This window comes from Eleutherodactylus coqui, chromosome 6 (assembly GCF_035609145.1).
Source record: "Eleutherodactylus coqui strain aEleCoq1 chromosome 6, aEleCoq1.hap1, whole genome shotgun sequence".
Taxonomy (NCBI): Eukaryota; Metazoa; Chordata; class Amphibia; order Anura; family Eleutherodactylidae; genus Eleutherodactylus; species Eleutherodactylus coqui.
The window spans coordinates 237,787,885-237,801,255 of NC_089842.1; the positions used below are offsets into that span (position 1 = coordinate 237,787,885).

Genomic DNA, 13,371 nt, shown 5'->3' on the forward strand with positions numbered 1-13,371 from the left:
TGAATCTGGCCTAAGGCCTCATGTCCACGGGCAAAAGAAGAATTAAAATCCGCAGCGGATTTTAACTCTTCCCCCGCCCGCGGATCCGCATCCCATAGGGATGCATTGACCACCCGCGGGTAGATAAATACCCACAGATGGTCAATAAATTGATTTAAAAAAAAAAAAATGGAGCATGAAAAAATCTGGACCATGCTCCATTTTCGTGCGGGTCTCCCGCGGGGACGGCTCCCGCAGGCTTCTATTGAAGCCTATGGAAGCCGTCCGGATCCGCGGGAGACCAAAATCGGAATTTACTCACCTGCTCCGGATCTTCCCTTCGCCGCGGCTTCATCTTCTCTCTGTCGCGGCCAGATCTTTTTTCTTCGGGCCGGTGCATGCGCGAGGCACGCAACCGACGTGCCCTGCGCTTCCGCCAGGCCGAAGAAAGAAGATCCGGACGCGTCGGAGAGAAGATGAAGCCGCGGCGAAGGGAAGATCTGGAGCGGGCGAGAGGTGAGTTAATTCTTATTTTCAGCGCTCATGTCCGCGGGGCAGGAGGGACCCGCTACGGATTCTCCATGGAGAATCCGTAGTGGGCCTGATTTTCCCCGTGGACATGAGGCCTAAGGCTAACTTCACACGCATGAGCGCCGTGAATCCCACCCCATATCGCTCTCCCTACGATGTGAACCCGTAGATGTGAGGCGTTTTCATAGCAAAGCAGCCCCACATCACTTCAGGGATGAAGGGAACCTCCGCAGTGCCTGTGACAGTTTCTCCTATTAAGCACAATGGGGCTGCGATGCGAGATCACGGAGCCAGATAGAACACGCCGTGATTTCTTTCCCGCATCGCGGAGGACATGCAGAAAACATCGCTTATTTGTATGACGCCATTTAAAAGAATGGGGTTCATATTTGTGCGAGATTTGTGCATCTCATAACGCCCAAATCTTGAGCAATGTTATCACCCATGTGAAGCCGGCCTAAGTGTCGTATCCTGTGAATGCACCTTTAGAAAGCTGTTTGTCTTCTGGGAAGTGCAGGAGGGGATTAATACTGGTAATCTGAGAGGGTTCTTATCTCTCTATGTCCTGTTAGGTCGGCTGGGGGAAAAAAGCAGTATGGCCAGGACAGATCCCTCTGTGCTCTGATTATGGCTGCCTGCACATGACCGGGTCAGATTCCACAAGCGGGAGCCCGCAGCAGAATCCGGCTCTGACCCCAACCGGTGACCCCACGTACCGTCTCTTTCCTGTATTGTGGATGACCACGGACGCTCGCCGTCAGTCATGCACAGTACAGATTTTTTTTTTAAATATGTTTTTCCCGTGCCGTCGCTAGGCGAAGACACAAGTACCCGCAATCTATCCACAAAGCCAATTGCGGATGGACTGCGGGTCAAACTACTTCCATTGACTTCAATGAAAGCCGTCCGTGTGCAGTCTGCAGAAAAATAGAACATTTTGTTTTTTTGTGATTTCTTTTTGTGGCGTCCACGGGGTGGTAGAAATGTTATGTTACCTTTTTCTACGTGTCATTATTATTATTCTGAGGGTTCACTCGGACAATCAATAGCGTCGTTTTCCCTGCTTCTTATAGGTGAGATGTTTACTGGCTGTTTCAATAACTGTGGATTGTATATCATGCAATAGGGGAAAAAAGTTTAAAAAATGTTTTCCTGTAAAACCATTTAGGTGCCATGGTGAGCAATGACTGCAGCATCTGCTAGTCCTTATCATTCCACTCCTTTTCTGGGAAAAGCCCATATGTGATAATCAGAGAGCAAATATGTTGTCTGATTGATGGGGGAAAGGGTGATAACATGAACAAATATTTATGTCACCCCTCCCCTGAGAGAGGGAGATAGAAAAGAGAAGAGCAGATCTTCCCTGCTGCCGCTGGTCTTCCACCCTGCTGTCTCTTCTGCACTCTAACAAACTGACAGCTGTACATTCAGTGTTCCCGACTCCTATTCTAATGGCTGTAACTCCGGTTCTAAGTAGAACAAGCTCTGTTCTTCCCAAACTGTAATGTTCTTTTTCCTGCAAAACGAACAGAGCTCATCCAAAACTGCTGGGAGGTTGAAGGGGTTATTTTAAAGGGGACATAGTTCTGCTCAAAAGCTCTTACTCACCCTTCCACACTCCTCCGCTGTAGGCATCTAGTCGGCTCTCCAGAATGTAGAGTAGCCACAAATTTTCTGAAGGATCAAGCATGTCTATGCAACCCAGAAACCACTAATCCCAGGAGATCGAAGGAGGATAAACAGAATCCTTACTATGTACATAGGTGAACCCAGACAACTCCCATCTCTTTGTAAACCATGACTTCACCATTGTCAATGGCATAATAAGAAACAATCTCATGGCATTAAATATCATATTAAGTCTTCACAATTCACCATGTATTCTTTACTCCTTCCCCATTCAACATAGATTCAGCTATTGTCATGAGCAACTAAATATGAGTTCATATAGCCTCTAGCTCAAAACATTGCATTACTTATCCTGTACTGATGCTGAGTTACATCTTGTATTATACTCCAGTGCTGCACTCACTATTCTGCTGGTGGAGTCACTGTGTACATACATTACTTATCCTGTACTGATCCTGAGTTACATCCTGTATTATACTCCAGAGCTGCACTCACTATTCTGCTGGTGGAGTCACTGTGTACATACATTACTTATCCTGTACTGCTCCTGAGTTACATCCTGTATTATACTCCAGAGCTGTGCTCACTATTCTGCTGGTGGAGTCACTGTGTACATACATTACTTATCCTGTACTGAGCCTGAGTTACATCCTGTATTATACTCCAGAGCTGCGCTCACTATTCTGCTGGTGAAGTCACTGTGTACATACATTACTTATCCTGTGCTGCTCCTGAGTTACATCCTGTATTATACTCCAGAGCTGCGCTCACTATTCTGCTGGTGAAGTCACTGTGTACATACATTAGTTATCTTGTGCTGTTGTCCAGTTATATCCTGTATTGTAGTCTAGGGCTGCATTCAATATTCTGCAGGCATCAGAGCTGAAATTTCACACCAACCCCTGCTTGTTCAGTGTCTTCACCAGGCTTATTCTGGCGTTTTGTTTTCTGTTGGTCTTTGCACCGAGCACTGTATATAAATGTGGTAAAAACTAACTGTCCAATAAAAAACCGGAGCTCAACCGCACTACTTGCATACTTATTCCAGATAACAGATAAGATATGGCACTTATATCTGATACCCACCTGTACTGGAGCAGAATTCTACAGTGATAGAGACGTTCTTCTGGTCGGCCGGGTTCTGGACTATACACAAGAACTCCATGTCCTGGTGGTCCAGTGGTAGTGATATCTGGATGGTGCTCCCAGTATTATACTGCTGGTAATGGCCGTTCTGTCTGTATTTCCAAGTATAGGACTGATCTGATGTATTTGATGAGACTGAACAGTGAAGAGTCACATTACACCGATCCGTGGCATTTTCCTTCACAGTGGTTACATTTGGAAGGGGAATAGGCTCTGTAATAAAAAAAGACACACCAAGTATAATTATGCAGTATTAGTAAAGTTTAATGTGATATAATGTGTATATTATGTATATATGTAGTATGTGTTGCAGTTTCCCAAAATCCAATTTTAAAGTGACTTGCATGGGAGAGTGCTGTGGGCATGCTCTGTGGCCTGTGCAGGAAGGGGGAGGAGGTTAGCTGAGATATTACCTATTATGAATGGTGGATCCTGTGTTATCTACATGTAGACATTACCATTTATTGTAATCCTGCCTGTGATGATAAGGAGATGACAGCTGAGAGGTCCTGCAGTTGCAGAAGAGGTTGGCTGTCAGACTCAGCTGACTCCTGTGGATGGCACAGGATCAGCTTCTAAGCCCATGCCAATAGGACATAAGCTTATGTCATTTACGGGAAATGCTTCCCAACCAAGACGTAAACTTACGTCCAGGAGTGGGAAGGAGCTAAAGTAACAGTAATATCTTCAGAAGTTTTCTTATATTACAGCAGCAACAAATTAACAATAAAACTCAAGTTCTTTGCTAACTTAACCCTTTGCAATCAAATTTTGGATTCAGGGTTTCCTAGGGGGCTTTCTCTTTCTGCCATTATACAATGGCGCCACCTGCTGGCTAGAGCCAGTACTGCGGTATGGGACATGCTGAAGAGGGCCCCCAATAACAGAGCGGCCAGTAATCTACAGTAAGAATACCCTGCCGGATGTCGTCCGACATCGGAGCTGTACAGGCTTCAATCAGAATGTCTTCAGACGTCAGACAGTAGATTGGAAAGGGTTAAAGCCTCTTGGGAAGAGCGCAGTGGTACCCCGCTACATTGGGACCATCAGAAAAGAGCTGTTTTTTATAGTTGCTGCCCACTCTGGTCCGTAGATGAGGTCAGTGGTGGACCCCCTCTATAATATCCATATGCTACATGAAACACAAATCTATAGTTTGCCACAATGTACCAGCGCATGTACAATTTATCAGCCTACTGATACATTTAGCATACGGAGCGCTTTCCTGTGAAACCAACTAAGTGATAGAGGAGAAGAGAAAAGATGGTATCCGATACATAAGCCTCAGGTAAATGTAGCAGTGCTATCACCCATTGTTCTGCCAAACGAGCACTACACTTGAACAGAGGTATACGTTTTGCACCAGACACTAAGAGCAGCTTAACGCGTGTGCGATTTCGCTCACACTTTCATACTTTGGCGCACACATTTTGTTCACGCAAAAAAATAGAACATGCTTTATTTTTTTGTGTATTTACGTACCAAAGGTCTCCTAAGAAGTCAATGAGGATACGCAAATGCACACGCAATACGCAAGGAGATGCGTGAAACACTGCGTAATTGCACAGGAAATAGAACACATTGGGAACTCATTCGATGAATTAGCCATTTCAACCAGTGTTTGTGTCCAGCGAGCAAAAAATTAGCCCTGCGTGCAGAAAGAGTGCTGCAGGCCGACACTCGAGCAAAAAAACTCGTTCAGAGTACAAAATATTGCGCTAAGGCGTGTGCAATGGCACATACGTCTGAAGCCAGCCTTAGGTTGCTTTTATATGGGACAATCTGCCAGGCAATAAATGCCCCACAGATCATTCCAGCAAGAATATTCCTTGAGATTTTACACAGGTAAGAGCCGGAGGTCGTTTTGGTCATCCCGTCTCCATTCACAGTAAGCAGGCTGTCATTGATGATACAATCTGTGATCACGGAATGATATGTCATTCAGCAAGCATTTACTGAACGATAATCATAAAAGCTCCAGTCAGGGCTCGAACCCACGACCTCCTGTACTTTGGCCTGTAGCTCTCCCCAGTGTGCTATCCAGTTCTCCTGGAAACCTCAGCCTTGTTCTCTGATCCCAGTTCTCTAGCTCCTGCTTCCTGTTTCTGACTCCGCCTCTGTGTTTGATTGCACTTCCCATATAAGCCTTGCCCTGCCACTCCCTCAGTGCAAGATGATTCTGCTCCAGAGTGTAGGAATGTATTAAGAGAATAAACGTATAAAGGCAAGGATTATATATACTGAATGCTAGAGGTTGAAGATTACAGGAAGATGGATATAAAAAGAAGAAATGTATTAAGATAAGAAAGATATAGAATGAAGGAATGTAAGAAGAGAATAAAGATATAAAGGCAATGATTATATATACTGAAGGTTAGAGACTGGTTATTACCGTAAGATAAATAGAGAAGGATGAACTGTTATACGAAAAAAAGAAAGAAAAGGAAGTAGTATGAAAACAGATCTCTGTGCTTGTGTTATGCCTTGTTCTGTTCCCTTTCCTTATCTGTCATACATGTACATTCCATTATGTCATTCATACTCACAAACTGGCGAAACTCCGGCAGAACTTGGAAACAGCAGATATAACTCATGGACAGGCATAACACACTGACTGACAAATGCCCTAACCACAACCAAGCATACTTGCACGCAGAAACAGATGTACATAGATATGATGTGAGGTATTAGTTCGTATTTTGGCCAAGATACTTGAGCCCGCAAGCCCACTTCAAGGGTTCTGGTACAAGGACGGCCCCGGGCTGGAACCTAGGAACCTACCTAGATCTAGATGACAAACGAAGCACAGCAGGACTGAGCGCAGCTCACACCCACATGCCAGGGATTTGCATACAACACCGAACACCATGCGCACTGAATAGGACTGTCTACACCTCATGTCTGGCACAGACATGCAGGAACGTGATACTGTTCATACTGAGCACACTGAACAAGCAGTAAAGCCCAGAAGCCTCTAGCAGATGAGCTGTCATATATAAGCAGCAGACCGTGGTGATTGGCTGGCTGGAGAAATCTACACCCACCCAGCTCAATCAAGGCACTGGTTCCCCTTAATACCTGGGTGGATGAAGCTTTACAGCCTCTTGTTCATCATATTCCACGACCCGGGGAGGCCAGAGTACCCTCTGCTGCAGCTAGCCTCCTCCAATAATGACATACACAATTCTCTTTGGATAAAGTGGCCACAGCTGTCATTTGATTAGCATATTGTCATAAAATTATAAAAACCGAACACACAACCTAAAATCTGGTGCTAAACATACTTATTACCAACTTTACCTAACAGGACATACTCTGCGTTGTATAATGACTTTGGCCATGATTGTCGGTAATTTCTTTTCTCACTGTGTTTGTCCTTGAAACATTCGAAATTCAAAACCATATATTTATAATTATCAATGTCCTGACCACAAAAGCAAACTATTTTCGAAATGAAAGGTATTTTACATTATATTTGATAATAAGCTAACAGGAACAAATAAACTTTTCTTAGACACAAAAATTGTGTTGTTTTTTTTTTGTTGCCTAGTGCAATTAATATAATTTACAGTTCACGAGTCGAGAGGATGTGTTTTCTGCATCATTTTTGGAAATTGCTCTCAGTGTCAATAAAGACACTAATAAACTAGTCACTGGATTTTTTTTAGAAGAGAACACGCAGGTAACACTATTCTACAGGCTGAAAGTCCCCATCCTTCCCATACTACTGAAGGAATACCCATTGGGGAGTTAATCAGAGCAGAACATATATGTTCACAGGAAACAATTTATTAATTGTGATAGCGAGCACATTATATGTAAGATGTTTCACACCAGCTGTAATACGATCTATACAGGACGCTCTGTTCGTAAGTGAAAGACCAGAATTGTGGAGTAGATCCATGAGATAGTAAAGAATAATAATGGTTCAGGTGCAGCAAGACATTTTCTGGAACATCGTGCAAGAATTTTACATTTGTTCAGAGTCTGCCGTATTAAAGTGGTGCAGAACTTTCTTGTGGGATATTGGATTTCAGGAACACGCCAACCAGAAGGTTTGAATCTCAAAAATGATTTGCTTTGTAGTTATCAATATATGTGTCACGTTCGCCCTCGGCGTAAGACTTACCACGTTCAGGACAAACGTAAGGTTATGTTCACACAGAGAGAAGATTATAGGAAGGAGTAAAATATCATATCATCTAAACAAAAAAAGGAAGGGACAACTTCATCCTGACTGCTAGGACAAGAACAGCTCTGCCTAAAAGCGGGGTAGTGCCTCAGCCACCGACTCTAGCAGCTAAAAAAGCAAAAACACTAATAAACACACAAAAGCACCACTTAACTTTACAACAGAACTCCAACCACCGCGAACATATCCTCTCTGCAAAAGACTGAGAAAATAATCAGCAACATCCAGACCCAGAAGCGGACTTAAGTGACCGAAGCAATGCAATTATATAGACAGGGTTCCAGAAACACCAGAGTAAAATCCACAAACGAAACAAGAGAACATAATCAGTGACAGGGAATACAAAGGAACACCTAAAGAAATGAGAACCAAGGAAACATAAACATCAATGTCACATAGAATGGAACAGTGTAGACAGTCCGTCTATGTGTCGAGACCACCGTGCCCTGACCCCTTGCGGCCGACAGACTGTGACAATATGAATTGTATTTGAATTAGGCTTTGTGAAAATGTATCTAATTATATGCTCACATTATCGCATGCATGAGATCCGATTGGCTTCAATGGTCGGGTCTGTTAGCTGTGATCAAGAAAGTAGTAGGTTACAAAACACGTCTTAGAGCGCACATGAAGTTACACGGAACCTTCATTATGTGATTTCATATCTTTTTTTTAAGTAAAAAGGATTGTTTTATGGAGCCAGCATTTCTTCAGTGTCTTACTGATATATTTAGTATACAGAATGTCTAGAGTTGATACATGGTAACAAACCCTGACCCGTGTAATGAGGTTTTCAGATGTCATAAGACAACAAGAATGTTCCTATGTACTAGAGGGGGTGGTGGAAAGAGAGCGGTCAGGTAGGGCAGGTCATGGGAATATATATATGTATATGCATCTGACATCCACCTACACAGGAAGGAAGACAAATGAGGTCTTGTTTGTGACATTTCACCAAATAGGGGTTGCTGCAGACATATAATTCAACTGATAGTGGTGGGACGGAGGGATTCTGGGTTTGACTATTAAGTAAGATGTTGCGGTCACTTAGCATTTCTTATAGTAACTTGTATAAAAATGCAATCAATCTATAGGGCGACGAATACCTCATGTATATACCATGGAGAGAAATGTGATATTAAAAGGCCACTCCAGCAAAAACACATTTTTTCATCTCTACCCCCCCCTCCCCCTTGCCTGATTGCCTGTCACACTCTGGAGGTCTCCTCTGTGTATTCCAGTCACTTCCCTGCAGTGCAGCCCCCTGTCTGATGCTCATCAGGCACTTACTTGATGGTAAGATTTTTTTTTTTAACTTTCACTTTCAAATCAATCCCAAGATGCATCAGCGCAACATTAACTAGAGGTTATTCCATTTCTGCTTGCTGGAGGTAGAGTTAAATTGTCATTACCTTCTATATTCACCTAAATAAGCTACAGGGCATAAGTAAACAGCCAGGAGGATGAGCTGTTATCTTCTTTATTATAACTGTGTGACAGGACCTGTGTGATCAGTAACTGTGACAAGAGTGTCTGCCCCCCCCCCCCTCCCCTAAGCAGTTTCTGTAGTAAATCCATGTAACAGCATCACACAAACTGAGAATCTGACTAGTTTAAGGCAGCATAAGCCAAAGTAAATCTGAGCTGGTCAGAAATGGGATCCCATGACCATCTGAAGCAAAAGAGGCCGGGAGTTTCAAATAGAAAGACATAGCTAACCAAGGTAACACTAGTTCACGTATATATATACTGGGGGGAGAGCTACATAATGAATGAAAAATAAAATCACCGAAGTGGGCCTTTAGGGTATGCTTACCGGGGGGGAAAGCTGCAGAATGTCTGCAGCGGAAATTCCGTAGCAAATTCTGCAGCTCTACCGCATCCAAAACAGAGTCAAAATCACACTGTTAAATAGAGCTTGTTGACCACTAGATACCTCTATGACGCAGAGAAGAGATTTCACCCTGTTACCAGAGTCTGAGAGGGGCGCATTATTGGGATGTGAGAAGCTGGATAGTCATATCAATGAATTGTCACCCACCGGGCAATTCTAACTAGACTATTAGGAGGTGTTGGGTCCAGAGGATGTGTGAGGACACACAAGGTGACGGGGCTCAGGATGCCCCCTACAGACCACCAGTAGAGAGGAGAGTCTGACCAGACTGTTAGGAGGTGTTGGGGCTGGTGGATGTGTTAGGGCACACAAGGTAACTGGGCTCAGGACGCCCCCTACAGACCACCAGTAGAAAGGAGTGTCTGACAAGACTGTTAGGAGGTGTTGGGGCCAGTGTATGTATGAGGGCACACAAGGTGACCAGGCTCAGGACACACCAACAGACCACCAGTAGAGAGGAGCATCTGACCAGACTGTTAGGAGGTGTTGGGACTAGTGGATGTGTTAGGCCACACAAGGTGACCGGGCTCAGGACGCCCCCTACAGACCACCAGTAGAGAGGAGCGTGTGACCAGACTGTTAGGATGTGTTGGCACCAGTGGATGTGAGGGCACACAAGGTGACCAGGCTCAGGATGCCCCCTACAGACCACCAGTAGAGAGGAGCGTCTGACCAGGCTGTTAGGATGTGTTGGGACCAGTGTATGTGTGATGGCTCCCAAGGCAACAAGGTTCAGGAAGTCCTTGACAGACCACCAGTAGAGAAGATTGTCCAACAAGTACAAGCAGCTCTGTTTCGTTGTCTGCCATTCAGAGACAGGTACCATCGTTAAAAGTCCATGTCTGTCAGAACCACTTGACTGAAGGATATTTGGTTTCATGGTGCCCATTACTTGCACTCTGTTTGCAGTGGTGTTGTAATGGAAAAACTTGGAATGGAATTGGGTAGTCTTCAGCAGCAAATCCAGGATTCGTTTAGGCACTGATGATGCCTGTGTTTGTTTCGGAATGATGCTTGGCTGCACACAACAAGGGGGTCACAGGAATAGCTCCACGACATTTCCACACTTCTGTGTCTACTTCTGTGTCTACCTGATCTCCAGATTTATTGCCAATAGAACATTTATGACATCAGAGCAGAGCACAGTCAAGAAAAATGCAGCTGAATACAACTTTTATGCTCCAACTAATGTGTCCAAACACACCACCTACTGTTCCTTAGGACAGATGGGCTAAAACAGCAGACATCCAATTCCATCGCCATTGTGTCTAAGTGAAACAGTAAAGCTAGACTCAATGGGCAAGAGTGCAAAAATTCTATCACTGATCAGTGGAGAAAGATTTTTGTTGAACCGTGCTTATGTGAGGGTCAGAATTTAGCACAAGCAGCATGAAACGATGACCCCTTCCTGTCAGCTGGTCAGAAGGTGTCAGTGCCTCTATCTAATGTGCAGCAACTACAAGAAGCTTCGTGTCCGTGGGGGCCGATATTCCTGCAGAATGATTTCATCACCAAGTAGAATCTAAGCAATGACTAATTGTTGCGGTTCTGAAGGTCAAAGGAGGTTCAACGTGCTTCTAAATGGGGGTCTCTAATAAAGTGGCCCTTCAGTGTATATAGGTTTTAGGCCTCTGGACGTAAACAAGAATATTTCCTTCCACTAACAAACAGAAATATTTTAAATGGTGAAGAAATGAAGAATTATAAAGTTGTAGAACTTCTCATTCTGCAATAGATAAGCTTTGTTTTCATGAAAACCGGAAACATCTTTAACACCATTGGTAAAGAAGTGCTATACATGTTGTGGGTGACAAGAACAGACAAGTGTTAACCATCTAACCAAATAAGAAGCTTCTGTGAATTTTTCTTAACTAGTGAAACCTCAAATAATAGTTTTTCCAAGAATAGATGGCTGATTCGCTGGTGCTCAATGGATCACTTACTTTACGATTAACCACTTAGTCTGACAGCTTATTACCAAATGACATTGAATTACCTGAGCACGCTACTGTTACTGGTACAGACCTCTACATTCAGTGCATGGACATAGAGGGAAATGATAAAATTCTGGTTGCAAGCAGTCACCACTAGGGGGAGCTCACTGTAGGCTGTTAATTCATTAAAGGCATTGTACTAGCATCACAATTTATCCCCTATCCACAGAATATCCATGCAAAAGGACAGGGCATAAGTGGCTGATTGGTAGGAGTTTCACCACTGAGACCCCCACTGATCCCAAGAAAGGGTGTCCCGTGTCCCCTCATTGCAGGCTTACTGAACCCCATGCAGTGTTAAAGGGGTTGTCCCGCGAAAGCAAGTGGGTCTATACACTTCTGTATGGCCATATTAATGCACTTTGTAATGTACATTGTGCATTAATTATGAGCCATACAGAAGTTATCAGAAGTTTTTCACTTACCTGCTCCGTTGCTAGCGTCCTCGTCTCCATGGAGCCGTCTAATTTTCAGCGTCTAATCGCCAAATTAGCCGCGCTTGCGCAGTCCGGGTCTTCTTCTTTTCTCAATGGGGCTCCGTGTAGCTCCGTGTAGCTCCGCCCCGTCACGTGCCGATTCCAGCCAATCAGGAGGCTGGAATCGGCAATGGACCGCACAGAAGCCCTGCGGTCCACTGAGGGAGAAGATCCCGGCGGCCATCTTCAGCAGGTAAGTAAGAAGTCACCGAGCGCGGGGATTCAGGTAAGCGCTGTGCGGTGTTCTTTTTTAACCCCTGCATCGGGGTTGTCTCACGCCGAACGGGGGGGGGGGGGGGTTGAAAAAAAACAAAACCTGTTTCGGCGCGGGACAACCCCTTTAAAGAGACTGGATAGAGTTCTGCTTATGAAAGCACGCTGACGCTCCATTCACTTTCAATGGGACTGTGGAGATTTCCCCCCTCCGGAAATGAATGGATTACTGCCTGCGCATGCTTGACCAGCACTTGCCTTGACTGTTCATGCTGATGTAACTGCTGGGGAAAAAGTGGCCTTGCAGTGACAGGACAATGGGAAAACAGGACCCCTGTGATTGAGATCAGCGGGGTTTCAGTGGTGAGATCTCCACCAATCAGCAAGTTATCCCTTATCCTGTGGATGGCTATAACTTGTTACTGTGATACAACCCCTTTAAGCTCAATGACAAAACCTGTATGCAAAGAGCTCCCTCTAGTGGTAGTTGAAGCAATGAGAACTTTATGACATAACTATATCTATTTAGGAGCTTTGGAGCTGCTTTGTATATATAAAACATAGAAAAACAGAACCTCCATCAATATGAATTATTCTTGATGATAATGAAAGGTGGACAGTCACTGTAAGTAACTGTATTTTGGTGAGATGGTCTGTCCAATAGAATCACCCCGAGCGCAGCGCCATGTTTGATTCCATGTAACGGTAACCTATTTCTTTAATCGATATACGGGCATATCTTGTACATACCATATACTGTGACGTTGTATCTTGCATCACGTGTTTCACCATCTATGGAGGTGATTGTTAGCAAGTAGACCCCTGTGTCCTCCATCCTCAGGTCTTTGATACGTAACTTTGTCCCATTATTGGATATTTCCACACGGTTGGTAAACTGAGATTGGTAGATTGTTTTTAGTCCTTTATGATATGTGACCACTTTGATTTTCCTTGGAGTTAGAAGTTCCCAGGCAACATCTACAGCAGAAAGTGATAGATCCCGATAACCTAACTCTACGGAATGGTGCAGGAGTCCAGCCACCCGCTGAGCACCAGCTTGTCCTCCTGTAATAAAAAATATCAAAAATTAATAAAGTAATTAGCAAGTAAGAATTCATCAAATTACCTCCCACACATAGGTAGACTGACTGCTTGGGCGTTAGGGCAGTGCTCAACGGCCCATGGTCAGAAATCGTTCCCATCCTCAGTCAGATCCATTAAAATTTAAAGAGGTTTGCTTCACATTATCAAAGATGGTGGAGTTCAATAGTCCGGGTGTAAGCGGATCCATTTAAAGGAATGGGAGAAGTTGTAATC

At 44.2% G+C, this 13,371-nt stretch overlaps 1 protein-coding gene across 1 annotated transcript in view; it reads right to left on the reverse strand.

Annotated features, from left to right (window-relative positions):
• Positions 1-1,709: 1,709 nt before the first annotated feature.
• Positions 1,710-13,371, reverse strand: part of LOC136571906 (CD48 antigen-like) — a 29,419-nt gene continuing 17,757 nt past the window's right edge. Inside the window, exons 2-4 of the mRNA XM_066572523.1 lie at positions 12,805-13,119; positions 3,226-3,498; positions 1,710-1,735 (exon numbers count right to left, since the gene is read on the reverse strand). Of these exons, the coding sequence (XP_066428620.1) occupies positions 1,710-1,735; positions 3,226-3,498; positions 12,805-13,119 (614 nt within the window). The remainder of the gene's footprint in view (positions 1,736-3,225; positions 3,499-12,804; positions 13,120-13,371) is intronic.